Source organism: Paroedura picta, chromosome 1 (assembly GCF_049243985.1).
Source record: "Paroedura picta isolate Pp20150507F chromosome 1, Ppicta_v3.0, whole genome shotgun sequence".
Classification (NCBI taxonomy): Eukaryota; Metazoa; Chordata; class Lepidosauria; order Squamata; family Gekkonidae; genus Paroedura; species Paroedura picta.
In genome coordinates, this window is record NC_135369.1 from 33,689,305 (window position 1) to 33,712,391 (window position 23,087).

The 23,087-nt window shown below is 42.5% G+C and overlaps 1 protein-coding gene across 15 annotated transcripts in view; it reads left to right on the forward strand.

The window, feature by feature from the left end:
* The window catches only part of BCL11A (BCL11 transcription factor A), a 198,475-nt gene that overhangs the window by 107,369 nt on the left and 68,019 nt on the right, over positions 1-23,087 (forward strand). For 11 of the 15 annotated variants that reach the window (XR_013230174.1, XR_013230175.1, XM_077333176.1 and 8 more), the window contains one exon: positions 12,662-12,748. The exons of 2 other annotated variants lie outside the window; for them this stretch is intronic. Coding sequence is in view for 11 of the 13 variants with exons in the window: in XM_077333176.1 (XP_077189291.1) it covers positions 12,662-12,748 (87 nt within the window). In the remaining 2 variants the exon portion in view is untranslated. Of the gene's footprint in view, positions 1-12,661; positions 12,749-19,526; positions 19,649-23,087 lie in introns of all 15 variants that reach the window. 2 more of the 15 variants (XM_077333249.1, XM_077333260.1) reach the window with 1 other exon arrangement.

The window sequence follows — 23,087 nt, forward strand, 5'->3', positions numbered from 1 at the left end:
CACCTAGCGCCCATTTTATTCTTCTATAAAATGGGCTTTAATTCTAGTATAAATATAAATACATATATACATTTTGACCCCCTTCAAGGATCGCTGCCTTGTTGTGGCAAGGGGGCTTGCGTAGTTCAGTGAAGCTATGAGCTATGCCGTGCAGGGCCACCCAAGACGGACAGGTCATAGCTGAGAGCTCTGACAAAAGGTGATCCACTGGAGAAGGCAATGGCAAACCACTCCAGTATCTTTGCCATGAAAACTCTATGGACAGTTCCAATAGGCATAACGATATGACGCCGGAAGATGAGCCCCTCAGGTCGGAAGGTGTCCAATATGCTACTGGGGATGAGCAGACGGCTAGTACGAGTAGCGCCAGAATGAATGAAGCGGCTGGGCCAAAGCCGAAAGGACGCTCAGTTGTGGAAGTAACTGGTGGCGAAAAGACAGTCCGATGCTGTAAAGATTTTTATTCCATAGGAACCTGGAACGTCAGATCCATGAATCAAGGCAAGCTGGACGTGGTCAAACAAGAAATGACAAGACTGAACATCGACATTTTAGGAATCAGTGAACTAAAATGGACAGGAATGGGTGAATTTAATTCAGATGACCATCAGGTATACTACTGTGGACAAGAATCTCGCAGAAGAAATGGAGTAGCCTTCATAATCAATAAGAGAGCAGGAAACGCAGTCTTGGGATACAATCCCCAAAATGACAGAATGATCTCAGTTCGAATCCAAGGCAAACCATTCAACATCACAGTGATCCAGGTCTATGCCCCAACCACTGCTGCTGAAGAGGATGAAGTTGATCAGTTCTATGAAGCCCTACAACACCTTCTAGAAGCAACGCCCAAAAATGATGTGCTTATCATCATGGGAGATTGGAATGCTAAAGTAGGAAGCCAAAAGATAACCGGGATAACAGGCAAGTTTGGCCTTGGAGTACAAAATGAAGCAGGGCACAGGCTGGTAGAATTTTGTCAAGAGAATACAATGGTCATAGCAAACACTCTTTTCCAACAACCCAAGAGACGACTCTACACATGGACATCACCAGACGGTCAACACAGAAATCAGATTGACTATGTGCTCTGCAGCCAAAGATGGAAAAGTTCTATCCAGTCAATAAAAACAAGACCAGGAGCTGATTGTGGTTCAGATCATGAGCTTCTTGTTGCAAAATTTAGGCTTAAATTGAAGAAAATAGGGAAAAGCACTAGGCCACTCAGGTATGAACTAAATCATATCCCCGACGAATACACAGTAGAGGTGACAAATAGATTTAAGGAATTAGATCTGATAGACAGAGTGCCTGAAGAACTGTGGACGGAGGTTCGCAACATTGTACAAGAGGTAGCAACTAAGACCATCCCAAAGAAAAATAAATGCAAGAAATCAAAATGGCTGTCTGAGGAAGCTTTACAAATAGCTAAAGAGAGAAGGGAAGTGAAAGGCAAGGGAGAAAGAGAAAGATACACCCAATTGAATGCAGAATTCCAGAGAAAAGCTAGAAGAGATAAGAATGCCTTCTTAAATGAACAGTGCAAACAAATAGAAGAAAACAATAGAATGGGGAGGACCAGAGATCTTTTCAAGAAAATTGGAGATATGAAGAGAACGTTTCATGCAAAGTTGGGTATGATAAGGGACCAAAATGGTAGGGACCTCACAGAAGCAGAAGAGATTAAACAAAGGTGGCAAAATTATACAGAACAACTATACAAGAGCGAACTTAACATCACTGATGACCACAGTGGGGTAGTTACTGACCTGGAGCCAGACATCCTGGAATGTGAAGTCAAGTGGGCCTTAGGAAGTCTGAGCAACAATAAAGCTGGTGGTGGTGACAGCATTCCAGTTGAACTATTCAAAATCTTAAAGGACGATGCAGTAAAAGTGCTACACTCAATATGCCAGCAAATATGGAAAACTCAACAATGGCCACAGGATTGGAAAAGGTCAGTTTACATTCCAATCCCAAAGAAGGGCAATGCCAAAGAATGTTCAAACTACCGCACCATTGCACTAATTTCTCATGCTAGCAAAGTTATGCTCAAAATCCTACAAGCTAGGCTCCAGCAATATGTGGACCGAGAACTTCCAGAAGTACAGGCAGGATTTCGAAGAGGCAGAGGAACTAGAGATCAAATTGCCAACATACGCTGGATCATGGAGAAAGCTAGGGAGTACCAGAAGAACGTCTACTTCTGCTTCATTGACTATGCTAAAGCCTTTGATTGTGTGGAGCACAACAAATTGTGGCAAGTTCTTAAAGAGATGGGAATACCAGAGCATCTTATTTGTCTCTTGAGAAATTTATATGCAGGTCAAGAAGCAACAGTGAGAACTGAACATGGAATCACTGACTGGTTCAAAATTGAGAAAGGAGTTCGGCAAGGCTGTATACTGTCGCCTTGCCTATTTAACTTGTATGCAGAGCACATCATGAGAAATGCGGGATTAGAGGAGTCACAAATTGGGATCAAGATTGCAGGGAGAAATATCAACAACCTCAGATATGCAGATGATACCACTCTAATGGCAGAAAGTGAAGAGGAACTAAAGAGCCTGTTGATGCGGGTGAAGGAGGAGAGTGCAAAGGTTGGCTTGAAACTCAACATCAAGAAAACAAAGATCATGGCATCCGGCCCTCTCAATTCCTGGCATATAGATGGGGAAGAAATGGAGATAGTGACAGATTTTATTTTCCTGGGCTCTAAGATCACTGCAGATGGGGACTGCAGCAAAGAAATTAAAAGACGCTTGCTCCTGGGGAGGAAAGCTATGGCAAATCTAGACAGCATCCTAAAAAGCAGAGACATCACCCTGCCAACAAAAGTGCGTTTAGTCAAGGCTATGGTCTTCCCAGTTGCAATGTATGGCTGCGAAAGTTGGACCATAAGGAAGGCCGAGCGTCAAAGAATTGAGGCTTTTGAACTCTGGTGCTGGAGAAGACTCTTGCGAGTTCCTTGGACTGCAAGGCGAACAAACCGGTCAGTCCTAGAGGAGATCAACCCTGACTGCTCTTTAGAAGGCCAGATCCTGAAGATGAAACTCAAATACTTTGGCCACCTCATGAGAAGGAAGGACTCCCTGGAGAAGAGCCTAATGCTGGGAGCGATCGAGGGCAAAAGAAGAAGGGGACGACAGAGAATGAGATGGATGGATGGAGTCACTGAAGCAGTTGGTGCAAACTTAAATGGACTCCGGGGAATGGTAGAGGACAGGAAGGCCTGGAGGATCATTGTCCATGGGGTCGCGATGGGTCGGACACGACTTCGCACATAACAACAACAAATACATTTTGATAGACTTCTTTCAGAATGACACACCAAAAGTTGTCAAGCAGTAAAATTGGGACCAAGTTATCCTAGGGAGAACCCTTTCTGTCTCAGCTACCTAAGGAACAAGCTTGCCCCCCAGTTATCTTGCCTCCCAGTTACACAGTTGCCTCTAAACAAAATAACACGCTTTAAGTCTCACTGTAACTGCAGTGGGTGCTGGTTCCCACAGCAGCTGCAGACAGCTGTGCCTTAGCATTGCCATTCAAGCCCTCTCCTTGCCCAGTGTTTCAGATGGGGAAAGAGACACCACTAATATTGCTCACTCATACTCACCACAATACACTCCGCTGTCTCTGCCTGTCTGCCTGCTTGCCAGTCCTGCAGATATGAAGGTCCCAGACCACAAAGCTTTAAATATGAGAACCAAAACCTTGAACCTGATCCAGTCTTCAACCTGGAGCCAGTTCAGCTGTGAGAGCACAGGTCAAATATGTGGTCTCCGTTCAGTGCTGATAATCACTACTAGGGTTGTGTGTGGGTGGTGTCCAAATCGGCCATTCAGGCCAACGCAACCAGTGCGCCATGGGGGCGGGGGGAGGCGCAGGCGCTGGTGCACACATGCAGGCACGGAGCTCCGCTCCTGCGTGTGTGCACCGACTAACGCCCCAGCGCCCGCGCCTCTCCCCGCCCCCCCCTTGGTGCAGCACTGGCTGCATCAGCCTGGAACGGCTGATTTGGATGCCGCTGCATACAACTCTATTCACTACTGCATTCTGGACCAATTGAAATTTCTGGAGCAATTTCTCAAGGGCAGGTAACGAAGAGCAAGTTACAATATTCTAGCCTGGAGGCGACTGTTGCATGGATCACAGTGGCTAGGTCAGATGTCAAAAGGTGAGATGCTAGTTGTCACACTTATTGAAGATGGTAAAATTCCTAGCAAGTGACATTCATGACATGGATCTTCGTAGTTAAGGAGGCGTCCAGGCTCACATCCAGGTTCTTAACGGTCCCAGAAACTGTTATTTAGGCCCGGTCAAGAGCCAGGAGTTGCACTGAGTCACCTGGAGCATGCCGACCAAGCCAGGACCTCCTTCAGCTGATTTCGCTGGAGCTAACCCACCATGGACTGCAGGCACCTGGCCAAAGAATCTGGGGATGTAGACAAATGGCTGTTTATCAAAAGTTTTAGTTGGGTGTCGTCAGCATATTGATGACATCCCAGCCTGTAACTCTGGACCTGGTGGGGAAGGGGGCACATATAACTGCAACATTGACTACAAAACCAAACTTTAATTCAATACATTGTAAGGAAGGTATATTTTGTGCCGTGACGATATGTTGTCTTCTTGCAGTCTCACAATGCACTCCTTATTTGGAGCGCTTCAGTTAGCAGCCCTGGATCTCAGGCATTCCTTGTTCAAATGTTCCCTCAAGGCAGGAAAAGTCCTCTGTCGGAGAGCTTGGAAAGAAGCTGCTAGTCAGCAGATCAGTGAGGGATTGGTGAACCAATGACCTGACTTGGTATAAGGCAGGTTGATACGTGCACTGGGTGGTCATTGAAGAGTGGCAGGATTTCTGTATAGATGGATTCAGACACTAGCGTCCGCAGCCTTTTGTTGTTGTTTTTTGCCTACATATTGGGTTCTTTGGCCTCATATTTGGGCTCTCTTCCATCTTTCTGTGGGTGTATTGCTAAAGAGAAGCACCAGGAAGGACCTAAGACTTGGAACGGAAAAGTCAGTTTTGTGCGGCATGGGCAGCGAGTAGCTGCTTGATCCCAGGGTCAACAAAAGTGCCAGTCTACACCCACTGCCTGGGTGAGGAGGCTGTTTGCACAGGCAAGGTGCAGCCTGAGGTTGAAAAACAACCACGTCTGTGTGGTGCTGATGGAAAGATAAGGGGGTGGAGAGGCTAGGAGTTGGCAGAAAGGACAGAAAACTTTTTGCATTCGTTAATGTAGGTGAAATGTTTGTCCAGCTGACACTAACCCCTCAGGGTTTTGTACTTTGAATGATTTCCCAGGCTAACAGTGATTGGATTTCATTGGTGAATAAAAAACTGTTCTGGGTTGGTTTTTCATTACATGAAAGGGGTTCTAAGATAGGGCTGTGGCACTGTTGTGATTCTGCAGAAATATCAAAAAAGCATGTTTCCATATCCTCAGAACCAACCTTCCTTCCTTCCTTCCTTCCTTCCTTCCTTCCTTCCTTCCTTCCTTCCTTCCTTCCTTCCTTCCTTCCTTCCTTCCTTCCTTCCTTCCTTCCTCTCTTAGGAGTTTAGAAAGTATAGAGGTAATATGTAGGGAAATTCTAAGAAGAGAGAGTAAGTATATAAGACAAGTAGTGGGTTCAGCACATCATAAAGCTCCCTGCCCCTCAATTTGCATAACTCAGTTCAAATTGCCAAATATGTGTTAACTTTTCCTTCTTCTCCCTCCTTTAGAGACCATTAAAGGACAACCTGGGTCTATGATCTCTTTTGATCTGCTGCCATTTATATCGATGACACTGTCCCAAAGGTTCTTGTTTTGGGGATGCAATTGCAAGCAAAAGGCCCTGTTAATGCATTTATTTTTGAGGCTGTGTATATTGTACAGCAGTACATCTTCTCACAGCACGGCACTAGTCTGAAATTGCCCTTGTATGAACACCTCTTAAATTGCCAGGGTAATTTTTAATCAAATTCCCCCTGACTGACAGCCCCCCCCCCCCCCCCGCTTCACTACATGGGGCAGGTCATCTTGTGTGAAAATTGTGCTTGTAAGGCTGATGTTAGGAAAATGATCCTCTGGGAAGAGAACTAGGGAAATTACTGTGAGTTGGGGCCAAAGCAGAGGAGACACTGAGAGATTGCAGCTGGAATTTGGACCAGGGTTGCAGCACCAAGGGTGGGATGTATAACCTTAAGACAGCCTCTAGAGATGCTGTTTGCTCATTTTACTTTTCTGGGAAGAAGTTATATCTCATATCAGTTTTACATTCGGATGTTAATTTATTTTTATAGATGTGCATATATTTTTAAATTATCTGTCTGTCACTTGGCTAATGGATGGTAAACAAAAATGGACCCTTACTATGCCTCAAAGATTCATATTATAATACAGCAGCCTTTCTCAACTTTTCTACCATTGAGAAACCCCTGAAACATTCTTCAGGCTTAGAGAAACCCCAGCAGCGGCGTGAGGCCCCTCCCCTTTCCACCCCCTCCAGGCCCATCATTAGCTACTTTGGGAGGAGGGGGCAGGTTGACATGACTATATAAGGTCCCTGGTTCTAGCGCAGTGCTCCAGCTACTACACCACCTGGTTCAGTAATTGTGCTGTCCTAAGCAGAGTTGCATTCTTTTAAGTCAAAGGCAGTAGGTTGATTCAAGCAGGTAGATGTGTTGGTCTGAAGCAGCAACAAATTTTGAGTCCGGTAGCACCTTTAAGACCAACAAAGTTTTATTCACGGAATGAGCTTTTGTGTGCATGCACACTTCCTCAAATAAAATTTTGTTGGTCAAAGCTGCTACCAGACTCAAAATTTGTTCCAGTAGGTTTTGAATAGTTTAACTCTACTTAAACGGCACCATAAGCAGTTTCCCCAGCAGAAAAATGTCTCAATGGAGAAAGCTGCCTTTGTCGAATTTCTGCTTGAGAAACAGATTATGCGCTCATAACATAGTCACTAAGATTTTGTATTTTAATATATAGCCATCAGCATGTGTGGCAGTTTTCAGGGCCACAGCAAAAAGGCAGGCCTTTGCTGTGGTCAACTTAGAGTTGGTCAACTGCTAGCAATATTATTTTCCTCTTGTGGCTGTCAGCTAGATTGCTGGCCAAGTGTTCCAAATTCCAGGTGAAGAAAAGAATTCAAAACTCACAACTCAGCACAATAAAGGGGGATATTGAGCTCTTTCTGAACATGGTATGCTATCTCCCTCCTTGCTTCTTGTGTGTCTGGAAGAGAGGTTCTAGAACAGCTGGACTTTCTTGCTTAGCTACAGAACTCATTCACAATGTTAATAATTTTCTGATAAGGTTCAGGGGAATAGAGAAAGTTTCATACCTCAGATCTTCAGTAAAAGAACACAAGGATCCCAGCAATAGATCCTTATCTGCTAAGGGGGAAAGGGCCTGCTTCCTTCCTTCCTTCCTTCCTTCCTTCCTTCCTTCCTTCCTTCCTTCCTTCCTTCCTTCCTTCCTAGAGCAACAGGAAGTGGCACCTTTTTGGGTGTACTAACATTTCTGTGGCTCTTGCATCTGCTGCCTTCTGGTAGATTTGGGGTAAGTGTGACAATTCTTGGTCCCATTCACTTTAATGATGCCATGGATGCCATATATCACAGCCCTGGCAGGATAAGCTAACTAATGGAGACATTAGGTGTCTTAACAGGTGCTTCAGTCCTTACTCCAGGGAATACTTAAAATGGTTCTCCATATCTAAGCTATTATTAAGCTCTTGTCAGTATCTGGCAGCATGCAGGACTGGTTGGGATTTCTGTTGAGGAAATGGTGCAATGAGAAAAGGATGCAGCCCCCTAGCACTGTCCCTGCAGTCCAAATTGGGGGCCTTGTGGTGGTTTGATTTTGTATCCCATCCACCCCTATTTCATGTTGAAGTTTTTCTCTGCTGCTAATCTGAATAATCACAGTGGAATGTGTTTTTGGTCTACTCCCACACTCCAGTTCCAGATTTTAAAAATCGTACTGTTTATGTGGGTGCTAACAGTGACAACAACAATAAGCAATTATATAGAGCATGAGGGCATTTTGAGGACTTCACTGGGGTTACTGTGTGCTCTAAAATTATATAGCCCATAGGTGAAATAATGTAATGGAGACGTTCAACCATTTCACACAGTTCCTGCTCAGGTTTGCCTCCCACTGTCTGCTCAAGTGTCAGATTGAAACGTGTTTCTCTTATTCTCAGGGCCAAGCTAGACGTGATACTTTTTAAAAAAGAGTTAGGCTTGGGTTATCAAGACCTGACTAACTCTCGATAGCAGTTGCATGGAATGTCAGTTTAAAAATAAAGGAGAGCTCAGTTGGGGTCAGAGTGCCATTGAGGGAGGAAGAGGGGCTTCTGCCTCCTACATTTCTCTGCACTGAAAAGATGATGGGGGGGGGGAAAGTAATTTTCCTGTTCTGTCTTTCCATGGGCCCAGACCCTAGTTTAGCCCTAACATTCCACTTTAGTGCCTGCTTATGGCTTCTCAGTAGTACACTTGGCACAGGCATTCTGCTAGGGTTAAACCTGGGGTTTTATTTTATTTTGCTGCATGTCAGAACGACAGGTCCAAGGAAACGGCTTGTCAAATGAGACTGAGGGTAATTAAGCAGAACTGCATGGCCCCCTCATTCCCCTCACGCTGTGTGTGGTGAGGGAATCATCTTGGTGACTACTAGCTGAGGCCTGAGGTGGCAGTGGTAGCCACAGCAATTTTTTGTCACCTGAAGGTACATCTCATCGTGGATCTCTCCTGTGTGAAGTCTGTTTACACAGGCTGCGTGCCAGTACCAGCATAGAAACATATGGGTCTTGTCAGACCTTGGAATCAGCCCAGCTCCCAGCCATTGTTACAGAAGAACAGCTGAAAAATTGTGAAGCCACATTTTGAATCGCCAAAGCTTCTCCCTGCAGGCCTGAAACATAATGGCTTGGTGTCATCTCTGTCCCAGTTTGGAGTCCTTATTACACCCTTGCTAATCTGCTGCAGGTTATTCTTCATTGCCAGTGGGGGTAGGCGTAATATTGTGCTGTGGATGGAGAATTCCCTTTAATGTAAAAGCACAAAATACCTGCTGTTCTCCACATGAGAAGTGTGCTGTGATTTATACAGCGCCACGTACCAATACATGGCATTTTAAAGGTAAAAGGTAAAGGTATCCCCTGTGCAAGCACCGGGTCATATCTGACCCTTGGGGTGACGCCCTGTAGCGTTTTCAGGAGCTTGCGGTATCAGTTTCAACAACAGGGAAAGTTCAACTAGGTAACTATGTTGGTCTGAAGCAGTAGAACACAGTTGGAGTCCAGTGTTGGACTTAAAGGACCACTGGAGTCAGATTAACAATGGGAAAGGTAAGAGATGGCAATGGGAGGGAGGGAACAGCAAGGATAACAAGGGAAGAGTGTGACCAAATGTACTTCGGCCTGGTTTACACGTGTAGGAGAATGAAATAACAGAGTGTGCTGCATAGACGGCAAATGGTGGATTCTGGCTTTGACTGCTTTTTGGCATACAAAACTCAGTGGAAGCAGAAAATTAACCCCTCAGGGAGAAAGATCCCTGTCATGTTTCCATGCTTTTGGTTCTGGTTTTCTACTTTCAGGGAATTCCTAACCAAGGGGAGCTTCTCAAGATGTGATACTCTCCTTGCAGTCTAAAGGGGTGCAACTCTTCTACTGCATGTGCAAAACAGATGTCAGACAGATGTTATATAGATGAGGACTAAGGGATGAAGCCAGTGGCTTCATGGAAAAAGTAGAGCTTGAGGAGGGACTTAGTAAAAGGAAGGGGGTAGCGTGATCTAATTGTTCTGGGAGGGCATTTCAGGCATAAAAAAGCTGGAAAGAATAATGGTTGGAATACAGCTTGTTTCTCGAAGCCTTTGAGATGTTGTCTTGATGCCCCATTCTTTTGTATGGTGTGTACAAATGTGTAATATATTGGATATATAAAAATGGCTGGGGCCTTGCTACATGGCTGACTCATTTATTTCAAAGGTATAATACTTTCATAACAGGTAGAAAACTGAAATTTGGTACCCTGATTGCTAGAAATAAAGCTGTTTTATGCCTCTCACCTGAAATGCAAGATGTAAAGTTTACCTCATAAAAGTGGTTAGCGCTCTACCAGGCTTCAATCCAAGCCATATAAGGTTCGGGACCTCCCCTTTTTGCATGCTTTAGCAGTGAGACTAGAGGAAGGGGAATTTCCAGGGGCAGGAAGGGATGTGGAATACAGTCTGAATTGGGCTATCCTATAAAAAAAGTAGATAAAATATTGTATAATACATATGCATATCTAAGTGCAAAATGTCGTCTCTGAGTCATCACACAGCTAAAAATATTGAGTGCTTATATACTTTTTAACTAAATCTGAATAAGGATATACCCCCTGCCTTCCTCGGGCATACTAAAAAACAAAACAAAAAAACCCCTCAGTCTCTTCTATCACTCCCCATTACTTTAAAATATTTCCGCCCATCCTGATATCAGCCCTCTAGAATTTTGGCTACCGGGGACTATTTTTATACAAGAATATAAAATAGACTTAGAATGAAAGTTTCAGGCATAAACTTAAATTATAGCTGTCACTTCCAGACGATTGCCCTCATACAAAATGCTTATAAGGATTCCAACTCGCTTGGGAAGGATTCCAGCTAGTTGGACCAAAGAGTATCACACACCTGCCAGTGCTAGATTCATGCATCAGTGAGATGGAATGGCCCCAGTGTGCCTCCAGAAGGTGGGGAGCATATTGTGCTTCTGAAGGATGGGTTTTAAGGGCTGCGTTTTAACAGAATATTTAGTGGCGTTTTGGTGTCAGTATCTGCATACCCAGTTTTACTTAATTTAAACCTAGGGTTTGTAAGCACTTCCTTAGTGAAGGCATCTTTGATGGGTAAAAGGATCTTTTTCAGCTCCATGTCTAAATTTCAGATAGCTTTCCTGATAAGTAAACACACCTTGCCCCCAGACTCTGTGATAGCATTTATGCTATTGTTATTTCAATTGAACCAGTGATTGCCATTGTGGTAAACATCTGGAAAGTTAGAATATTTGTGAACATTCCATAGCACTTCCCTACCCCCCCCCCCCCGTTTTCTGATAGGAGGGGGGCAAGTTCGCTACTTCTGTGCAAACCAACCCATGTGATTTGATACCTCATTCCTGCTTTTGTGACATTAATCTGTGCCCTAGTGGATTTAGCCAAAACTGCCCTTGACCTCACAAATAAAGATACAGGCAAATGCCTTCCTAAGTGTGATTTTGTGTGTGTTTTTAACTAGATTGTGTCAAGGACTTTTCAGTTTCCACCCCCTCCCTCCCCTCCTGAATCTCTGGATATACAACTACATTTTCTTGTCGATTAACAAGACACTGTGTCCCTGGAAACCACAGGAGGGTAGGGAAGTAGCTTCGTTTGCCTGGTATGAGGCCCTTCTTAATTCCCAGCCCCTCTGCAGAACTGATTGCAGGGGCAATCATCTTTATTTTATAAATCCTCAAAGTTAAGATGCTTCCTGCCGAAGTGAAACGCAAGTTAAATTAAGTATGAATTCTGATTGCAAAAGCAGTTCATCTGGAGCATTTATCCAAGAGAGCCAGTAAACAGAAGAATTTAAAATAGAACCCTTGGCTTGATCTATGGATAGTTCCACCTCTACCCCCTTCAACAGATAACAAGACAACCCCCCCCCCCATCCTACCTAATGGTTGCCACATTTAGACTTGATGTTAATTAGTCGTAAGGTCTGTTCTGCAAAATATGTTTGTACAGTCTTTTAGCTCATCCATCATAACAGCAACCTTGGGAGGAAGTGGGTGGTTGTTCAACAGTGTTTTCCAAACTTTACCTCTCGGTACTACTGAGCAACTGTACAACATTCTAGAACATCGCCATTTCTATACGGAGGCTTCGCACTGGGTTGCTGGTTGGAGTTTGCCCCGCCTCTTCCTACTCCCGCATAAGGGAGGACTGGCCCAGTGCACCTTGTCCGTTCCGGATTTGTGCTCTTGCACAGGAGCTGGGGCAGCGAAGTTCCCAGTGCAGAAATGGTCATAGTGTTCTCTGTGGTAAGGATTCTTAGGCCTTGCCACTACCACATAAACATGGTCTAGAGCATGCCTAACATCCTTCTATGGATGCATGCCACAAAAGAATGAAGATGGATAATGCTTGTCGAGCTGTCTATTGGAGGCTCCTTATCCACCATTATTGATCCTCTTATTGAGCAACCCCCAGTAAGTATCCATAGAACCATTACAGTTCCCATTAACATAGTTTTGGAACTTTTGAGATTAAATGAGGCTGAGAACATTTTTTCAAAGCCACCCTAAGGCTGAGCTGAGATCTGGACTTGGAATCCAGGTCAACCGTCTAATCATCTGGTCTGGATTTCAAGGCTGCAATCCAAAGAAGTATCTAGGTGCACCCAAAGGCTGAGAGATGTTTAGATCAAAAGAAATTGCTCCTCATGGTCAATTTAACTGGTTAAGTTTCCCCAGTCTGCTCTACTTTGGATTGCTGGTCCGAGAGAGGGCGTATCCTTTTGGCATGCTCCCCTGCAAACAAAGACTTGTACATAGGAAATGGCTTATCAAGGACAAAGACAAATTTACCCCTTCTCCATGACATGTGTTTTTTTTTCTCCTTTTAATGCCCAAGGAATATGGGGTAGCATTCAAAGGGGTAACCCACCCCTGCATGCTGAAGGATGTGGTGTAATCCAGGAAAAGCTTTACAACAATTCTGGTGAGTGAACAAATTGTCCCTTAAGAGTTTGACTGGTTTATTGTTGCATGAGCCTTATGGGATGTTGTCTATAAACAATGTGTGAATTAAGTGAAGTGTGTGCTAACTTCCCATGCCTTCCTCTCAGGAGCCGATCTTCTAAATCAGTAATTCTCAATGTATTTGCCTGCTGCAACCAGTAACTTCAACGCAGCACACAAGACGACCCTGTAACACGCTGTCCATGTTGAAATCCAGGAGGATTTCATGTTAGCGCTCCCTTTGTCATCAACACTAATAAAATTAGATTTAAAAACTTCCCTTCTTTTGACTGCTCTCTCTTCTCCTTTATGGAAATAGAACCTTATGGAAGTTGTTGGCATGCACCTGTAGAGTGCTCAAACCTGGAGTAGTAGATGAAGAATTGGGGGTTTTATACCCCGCTTTATATTATCCAAAAGGTGTCTCAAAGTGGCTTACAAGGATGGGCCCTTCCTCTCCCCACAACAGACACCCTGTGAGGTAGGTGAAGCTGAGAGAGCTCTGAGAAAACTGTAACTAGCCCAAGGTCACCCAACTGGCTGCATGTGGAGGAGTGGGGAATCACATCTGGTTCTCCAGATTAGAGTCCAGTGCTCTTAACCTCTACCCCAAGCTGAAGCGGAGTGATTTCCCAGTCCGCTTTCGAATATATAAGATAGATGGATGGAGTCACATTCTAGCTGTACCTGAAGAAGTTAGCAGTGAGTCATGAAAGTTTATACCAATCCACAAATTTTGTTGGTCTTTAAGGTGCTACTGGACTCTTATTCTTTCCTGTTGCTGCAGATCCATCTTGATCTATCTCCACTGAACATACCTGGGGTGTTTCCCATATTTTAGAAATGCTCACTTTTGTTTAGATGCTTGTACATGTTATGACCACTCAGGGCCAGTTGCAGGCCTTACTCCCCTGTTGTATTGTTATATATATGGGGTCAATTCCCATAATTTTCTTAGAGAGGAGATAATAGGCTGACCTTCACAGTCATGGCTTCCCCTGATTGGACGACTGCTGTTCTTCCTTTCAGTGTAGAAAGAATCAGGTGTGTCTATGAACATTAGGGGCGTTGCTTCAGGTCTGGAACTGCTTGTTTAGATTTGACTGTTTCGTATTTTGGTAGCAAAATAAATGGGAGGATTTTGTGTTTGAGATCCTTACATAGGGAGCTGTTGTGAGGCTTACCTTAGTATTCCCAGCCACAGGAGTTGAGACAGGCCACTTCAGTATATTTTTGATTTTTTTTATTTAGTTTCTAAGGCCATTTGCCAGAGTCTTAAGTGTTGTGTTTCTGTTGTTTTATTGATGGTTTAATAATCTAATTATCAAAGATTACAGCCAAGTTCGTGGTGGACAATGCAGGTATTAGTTGCATCCCATTTGTTTTTATATAATAACGTTGGATGCTGCCCCATGCTGGTATGCCGGGAGAGGCGGGGTATAAATTGATAAATTAATACATTGGTAAAAAAATATTGCTACTGTCAACTAATCAACAAATTTCTAATAATTTTCCTTTTGACCACTTAATCAATTAATTATGTAATTGGACCTTTTTGAGCCGTGTCTAATAAGTCACAATTTAAGTAATTGTTAAAACAAAATTTCTCAGTCTCATTATAGCCCCATTTCACGTGTCTTTTGTCCAGGTAAGCCCACCATTTTTTTTTTTTTTTGGTGGTCAAAGAGGATCCCTCCTACTTTCATCAGCGGAAACGCTGGTTGGATCTAGTCCATTAACTCAGTGTTAAATAGTAACAGCAGCAAATTTAGGTGTTGCTTAAAGTATCCTGAAGAACAGTCTTGTGCTAACTGTAAGCTTGATAACAAAACAAAATCTGAATCTTCTTGAATCTCACTATGACTGTTCCATCCCTACCCCATATGCTGAGAAAGCAATTCCACCTTTTCTTCCTTGCCGCCTCATACACCTGCAGATCCTTCCCAGAACTCCTATGTACTGTCTCCAGTCTCTTCTTCACATCTCCTCAAAATTTGCTGTCTTTGTGACATCTTTAGCTTAACTGGAGATGTATAATATCAATACATTTTGAAGCCATGGGCTTCCTCCAGTCTCCCCACCCAAAAAATGAGACAATTTGTTGCAATATTTAAATGTATTTATTCATGTACTTTATTTATATTATGCTTTTTTTTGTTAAGACCCTAGGCAGATTATAGGACTCTGACTGAACAACATAAAATGCATAATTTATAACAGCATATAAAATTGTAGTGTTTGATGTATTCATCAAATTTTCTACAAACAAAATTGGGAATATAACTAGTACTAGAGAGAGGGGGTAAGTTGCAAAACACATGCTACCTTAATACAAGAATTTTATTTTTTGTGATCTAAAAGACATGCGTGTGTAAAATGCCACACACTCCCATTTTTGTACTGATAAGAAGAAAGTGCTTGAATTGAACACGAACTCTCTCAGAATAGGACTAGCAGAACATATGGATATTGATCAAGTTTATAACATTTTCAGCATTTAAACTATTTGATCTTCCAGTGTATTTATTTAATGTTTAAGAAGAATATCTGAGTAATTTTAGTGTGTTCTACAGATACACATCTTTTTTTCATATGCAAAAATCAAATAAATCATAGTTAACAAACAAACAATAACCTTTATAACTTTTTTGAATTCTCACTATTATGGCATCCAAATCTTGTGTAACCCTCTCACCATCATGTGAGCTTCACATCAAGATTAGCTTTAATAACTTACACAGTTTCTTGACTTTATTTAAGCAATCTTCCTTTCTTAATTTAAATGCTTGAGTAACCATCAGACACATTATTGCATTTTAGCTGTGGACAAATTAATCATATTTAAACCGTGAATTAAATATTGTTTGACTACAATATAAACAGGAATTATTGTTCTATAATGCCATAGATTGTCTTCTATAAAATCTTCCTAGTGTATTTTGAGAAAGCAGAACCCTCTCTTGAAGGCATTTCATTCATTCCCAAAAGTAAAATGTTTCACAAATTAGTATTTTCCCAGTTCTCTATGTTTCTCATATTTCCATTGGAGAAACTGGGTGGGGGCTCCTTGAGAAAAAAACTGACTCCCTCCATATTGTGAGTGCAGTGTCTAACCTTGTAATGTTTACCTCTGAATTTACCAAGTATACACATGTAACTGAAGCCCTGCTGAATCAGACCAGTGGTCCATCACCCTTTTCCCTACAGTGGAAAGCCTCATATTGCTGAAAATATTGTAAGCGGGTCACGAAAACTAAACCCCCTTCTTTTGGTATTCTGACTCTAAACATGAGAGTTCTATTTAATCATCATGGCTAAAAGCTACTGATAGACCTATCCTCTATGAGTTAGTAATCTCCTTTTAACACTATCTTTGTCTCCACTACTGAAATTCCAATTGAAAACACTCCAGGGCTGAGATCTGTCTGTAAAGTGCCACCTATACCAACAGTGCAATATTAATGAATTTAATATCATAATATAAACAGTCCTGTCTATTTCTCCCTGAAGAAACGCTGTATTTCTAGTACAAATCTTGAAAAGTACAGTGTTTTGTGTGGTGTAATAATACCATGCAAGCAATTCTCTATATTGTATAAATATTTGCACAGTCACTTACAGTTACAATCAATTGCTAGCTGATCCTTTTTTAAAAGAACAGCCACCTACTTGCTTCTACTTGCTGAAGGTCGCTAAGTAATATTATTTAGCAAGATGTCAGCAACATAAAATAATATATATATATTTAAAAAAAACAACACCACAATCAAATTTCCTAACCAACATGAGCCGGAAATCTGCCTTTGCTTGTGAATTAATTTATTATTATTAATACAGCAAGTGAATGGCTGCTGGGAAATGTGTGTACTTTTGAGCTGTAATTAAATATTCTCACTCAAGCAGCTCTTCGCTTTCATAAATTAGAATTGTATTTTATGGCCCCTTTTTTTGTTTAATAAGAAAATATGTTCACAATGAATTTTACATTTTCATCTATCACATAATGCAAGGAAGGTTTTTAATATTCATCCTATCCTTGCAAAAACATATCTTTGTGTGTGTGGTTTTGAGGTTTTACAAAAGGAATACATCTGTAATATCACTGTTAGGATGATCCTCTTGGTGGATTCATTTCTGGATTGCATGGCACAATCATGAAGTCAGGGATGTATGAGGTATTTCCCCCCAGCATTCTTGTCTTGAGAAACATGTGGAGAAATTATATTGGAACCAATTCCAAAACCTTACGAGAGGGTAGGGAAAATAATGAACAGAGCATCGCCACATGTAATGCGCAACTCAATGCCGTATGGTGTTCACTCACTGGAATAACTTTGGAAAATGACCCACATATATTTTAGAAGCTGTGCTCTGTCCCCACTGAACTGGAAGCTGTATTTTTACCCAGAAGCTCAATTTCTGACCATCCTGCACTGATCATATATTATACCTCTTCTGGGAGCTTGAGAACCCCACCCCTTTTATTTCCTAATTCAGGCCCAAACCGAGCCCCATGTGAGTTACCATAAATAGCTGATGGGCTGTTGGTTTTTTTGGTGTGGTTGGTCAGAAGCTGTGTAGGCCGGAGTTATATGCAGCTCCTTAAACTTGGTTGGCAGCTGCAGTGTGGTGACCAGGCTCTGCTATGTGGGTTGACATTTTAATTGGCTTTGATTTCAATCTGCTGCTGGTATGAATGTCAATCCTGCGTTGGCTGTTATATCCATATACTTTTTTCCTTAATTCTCTTTGACATCCGCAGCAATCATATCGATATGGAATGCATGACAGAACATCAGATGAGCATTTAACGTCACATATGAAAATACTCTTTGGCAAGGGGAAGAGTTTTGTCGTACTTGAAAGCCTTCACTTGGCAGTACCATTTTTGTTTTCATTGCTGGATTTGAATCTATCAGTTATTGATGACTCTCCACTTCTTAAACGGTGCTCCTGCCTCTTTCTCCCATCTTTCCTTTGTTTTTCTTTGAACCAAATTCTTTTGGAGGGCAACTATGCAAGCCTCGGGAAGACCATTTATGCACTGGAAGTTTCATGCTGTGCTGCAGGCTGGAGTTGTAGTCATGGCAGGTTGCCCCACCTCTTCCTGCACCCACATAGGGGAGCATTTGGCCTGGTGCACCTCATCCACCCCCTATTTGTGCTCCTGCGTGGGAGCTGGGGCAGTGAAGTTCCCAGTGCATAAACGGTCGAAGAGAAGACTCTTTGTCTTATGGGGTAAAGACTTCTGTGTTACTTTAAAGGTGACATGTTTTTGACTAATTCTGTTGAAAGAGCATGTGAATTTTCCATCATCACAGTATTTTAACAGATCCCCCAAAGAGAAGACCCTTGACATACACAAGTGAAATTAATTTGGAGCCCAGTCTTTGGACTGCTTAGCCCCCCCCCCCCCCCCCCAAAACACACACACACTTTTTTTTTTTTAGCAAGCTTTTGAAATCTGGGAAGGGCAGTTTTCACAGAGAAAATGTTCTTTCTATAGATGCTTTTGTGGTGATTAGATTGCAAAGTTGAGCGAGTCTGTAAGGCTGGGTAATTCGAGCATGAATCCAGAAGATTCTCCCCTCACACACTACAGGCCTATTTCAGATATATGTCCAACCTTCAGTATCTATATTGTTCATGTGACTTGCCTACAAAACCTTGGTCCAGCAGAACATTGATAGTGTCTCAAGTGCCACATGTTTCTATTTTTGTGGGGAGTGGGGTTTTTTAAAAATGCTAAAAGTCACCTCTGTAGGAGCCATGTGTCTTTGGGCCTTACATCTATTCCAGTACTCTCGGGAAGCCGTATAACTTTTTTCTCAAGTAAACACTAACAGTACTTAGTCTGTTTTTTAGAAGCGTACAGTCTATTGTTGAAAGCTCTCCTCGACAGTTACAGGTGGCATGCTGCCAGACACAACGAGCACTTCAGTCTGCTTGGGAACAGCTCCGGAGAAGCTGTCCATTGAATGTCCAGCGAACGTTAGCCTTGACTGCATGACGCAGTGCTTTTCCAAGACTTCTTATCAAGGGTGTGACGGCTGGGTGTCTCAAGAAGGGTGTTTTGTCTAATCAGTAACTGAACATGTGAATTTCTCCTGTGTTACTGGAGGCCAAAGTGGCTTTCTCCCCTCCTTATATCAGTTCCTTCTGCCAGCTTTAGCAAATGCAGAAAGTGTGATGAAAAGTCTGAACTGGTGAAGTAAAGTTTGCTAGAAGTGGTGCTTTATCAAATTAAGACATTTGGGGTTGGTGGGAGCTACACATACACACTCACACACACACACACAACAATCTATTTCATATCTACAAATGTGTCACTTTTTAAAAAAAGGAGTGGGGAAAGTACCTTGTTTTCCCATTGCTGCATAAACTGTTGATGTGTTGGCCTAACATTAGAGTATACTTTCGCAGAAATAAAATACTTTACTAAATTTAAAGATAGAGGCATCATTGGGGATGATATCAGCTACAAAGGGGGGGGAAGCATGTTTCATTAATCATCTCCATTTTGTGATAGAGGAATAAAACAGCAACAAATAAATTAGCAAGAGGGAGAAAAGTAAGAAAATTTTGCTCTGCCCACTATTTCACATTCCCACACAATGCAAGTAGGGTCAGTATTCAAAAACTATAAAACAGAGGCATAAAATTGCTGCAGAGCAATTGACGGCATTCAAGCTGAGGAGTGCATGAAGTCATGCAAGATCAAAAAACAAAGTTTTATCAATTCCCTTCTTCCCTTTCAGGATCAGTTTGATTGATTCCCTATCCTTTCTGGGAGAGGAGCTATGGCTCAGTGGCAGAGCATCTGCTTGGCATGCAGAAGGTCCCAGGTTCAATCCCTGGCATCTCCAGTTAAAAAGATCAGGTAATAGGCGATGTGAAAGACCTCAGCCTGAGACTCTGGATAGCCACTGCCAGACTGACTACGCAGGAATGACTCTGATGGACCAAGGGTCTAATTCTGTTTAAGGCATCTTCATATATTAAGGATGTTCAAATATACATCCAAAAACATAAACAGAGAGCATGACAAACCCAAGTCATTATGCAGTTAGTCACTGTAAAGCCAAGATTGGCTGTAGACTTTGCGGCAACATCCAGATTTGTTATGAGAAATTGCCATAAAATCCAGAGCCTAATTCTCTGTACGTGGCTTTGCTCCCAGGCATGTAAGCATAGAACTGTAGTGGGCATGGGAAGCAGAGCCAATGTGAGTCTGGGATGCACAAGGCTACTATCCCACATGTGATACAAGATCCACATTCTGGTCCCCGACTCACATGAGGACGTTTGTAGATGGTGCCATAGTAAGGACACTAAAGATCCTGCCCAGAGAGCCTTAGACCGTTTATGCACTGGGACCTTCACTGCCCCACTCCCCTGTCAGGAGCACAGAATGGGGGTGGATGAGGTGCACTGGGCCAAATGCTCCCCCATGTGGGTGCAGGAAGAGGGGGGGGCAACCTGCCACAACTAAAACTCCAGCCTGCAGCCCTGTATGAAACCTTCAGTGCATAAACGGTCTTAGTCTTGTTTGCTAAACTACAGTTCCCAGGGGCCCGTAGACAAAGGAAATTGCTGTTCAACCCAGATAGCACTGAACTGGGTTAATGTTGACTTTAATAAGGATCATAGTCACCTAAATATGCTAGAAAATCACTGTCCACAAGAACAGGCACACATTCTCAGGCAAGGCTCTGGGTAAGTTATGTCACACAACGCCTTCTGCTTTTGTAGTTTGGGTAAAATATTTTTCTTTTCCTTTTGGTTCTTGAATGAGTACAAAGGCAGCAATATGTAGGAAGACTAGACAGCATTGTTTGGTGGGTCTGTCAGTCCCAAAAATGGGAGGGGGGCACTGTTTGTTCTATTTGGATTTACAAAATTGTCAGAATATCAATTTGTCCGCCTTTTCTAGCACTTCCTTCTCTAGCCAGGGCTTTGTTTTGGAACAAGTGCTGGTCAAACAAGCTTTTGTTTGCGGTCAGTCACTTGGCTGACAACAAAACTTTTTGTGAGGCAGACAATGAGGAAGCTGTTGGCGTGGCGGCCAGGGGCAGCTGTGATATTACTGGCAAGGCATACTGATGTGAAATAAAGGAGGTTTGTTGCACACAAGCAGGCAGGGAATATGTTGGAGGAGTGTGGCTGCAGAAGACTCTCAGCAGATCTTCATGCACTTGTCAAAATGTGTTTGAAGTCCATGTTTATTCACATGCTTCTGTTCCCTTCTTCCTTATGGCAGGGTTGTACGCTCTATGTGTGCTTTTCATTATTTTGGAATGAGTGGGAAAATCCAAATTCTGTGCCAGGAAAAGCCAAATCCAGGACTTGGAATGAACTCTGGGATAAGCAAATCATGCTACATGAACGAAAGGGGGAACAAAGCAAGAAAAAAGAGGAAACCACTCTACTTGCATCGCCTTGAGATATGCTTTCTATGGGATTCATGTCTTTTTGAGATCTGGGAGTGGGGAGGAGTATGAAGAGCCCATTTGTGGTCTTAAGTGCCAACTAGTGTTTAGATTAGAAGGGTTGTCCATTAACCATTTGATTTGGGGGACAATTTTTTTATGATGAACACAGTATGGCTCTCAACTTTATCTAGTTGTGCAAGAGAAAGTAAGTTGTGTGTAAGTAATGAACCCATTTGCGGATGCAGCTTCTCCATTCGTCATTGACCAGTTCCATGTGGCTTAGATGAACTGAGATGTACGTTGTCATTGGCTAGGCATGTATTTCCCAGTTCAGTGTGTGTGGATCTCCCTTGCTGGATCAGGGCTTTGCTGTTGGGAAGGACAGTATAATATCAGCCTGAAACTTTTGAGACAATTAGATACAAACAAAAAACAAACAACCCCAAAAGGTAAACATTAATTTATGAGAATTTAATATCTAGTATTTATATAATGTGTTGAAACGTTCAAGCTACTGTGGATTCTACATGCCACATTGTAAGTGTCCTGTTTTTAAATTGTTTCCTGTGGAAGAAACTTCCTCTCTCAAAGCAGAAAACTAGCCTGGCATATTTTACTCCTGCATGTATTTTATTCTGCTCTGAAGTCAGCCAGAGAAGCCATGCTCTGTGTCCTACCATGGAATTGCCAAGAACCAGGCAGGGCCTTTTCAAATGTGACACCGTTCCTTTGTAATTCCTTTACCTAGGGAATCCCAGCTGTCCCTCTCTCTGGGTAACTTCGGCAGCAGTTAGAGAGATGTTCTTTTTTTAAATGAAGCTTCCCCCCTTCTTTGTCTATTTTGCTCTCCCTTTTTTTAATCTGATTATTTACATGTCAATCTACTGATAAACATTTTGCTTTTGTGGTTTAATACACTGGATTTTTTAGGCTGCTTTAAACCTTTCCATAAATGGGGAAAAGCCAGTTGAGTGGGATCCAACTGGATTTTCTACTCACTACCCTCCTCTTTGGAGCTTCTATCCCACATGGTTTTTGTCTTCTTGCGTCCCTGACATAGACTTTTCAGTGGTCAGAAGGGAGTACCCAACTCTATGTAAACAAACTGGCAGAAATTAGAAGAGAACAAGAACTTCCTGGTCTGCGGCAGTCTCTCTGCTTCACTGGCTTTCACAATCTCTAAATAAATGCTACGAAGTTTGGACCCTTTGCTTCTTCATAACATGTAATTGAAACGTTTTTCTATCATGTGGCGGGAGTAAACTCTTTTATGGTTGTAATGCAGTTTTAAAAGAATGGCATAAGTGATAGTGACTTCTTTGTCAGCAAAAAATAAAAAAGGAGCCCAAACTTATCACAGATGCTGTTACTGAAATGACATTACATCCATATGCCCTTTCTTTCACATTTTCCTGTAATCCTGTTATGGCACCGTCCCATTACCTCAAGCACTGTCATCCTTAAACGCTGTCAAATCTTAACTGGATTGCCAAGGACATAAGGAAGGAGTTTAGGAGGTGAACCTGATGGTAATTTCTGCTAGAGCTTGTGTGTGTGTATATGCTTCACACACACATGTGCATGCACACAAACAGTATATTGTAGAAGAAATTGTTGAAGTCAAATGTGTATTTAACAACTTTATGAGCTCCTGGACTCACACCGAATAAAAGGGATCGGTGTGTGTGCACCAGATATTTTTGTAGTCCTTCTTATGCATAGCTTCTGCCACTGTTATACTATGAACTGTTAGTTGAGGAAGTCCCAGCAGTCAGGTGTTACTTGATCTTGTGTTTTCACTCGGCCTCAAATGTTCTTGGTAGCCATAGGTGTCTTCGTCTTGATTGCCATTTTGTGATGCTTAATAATAGGTTGAACTATTCTAGT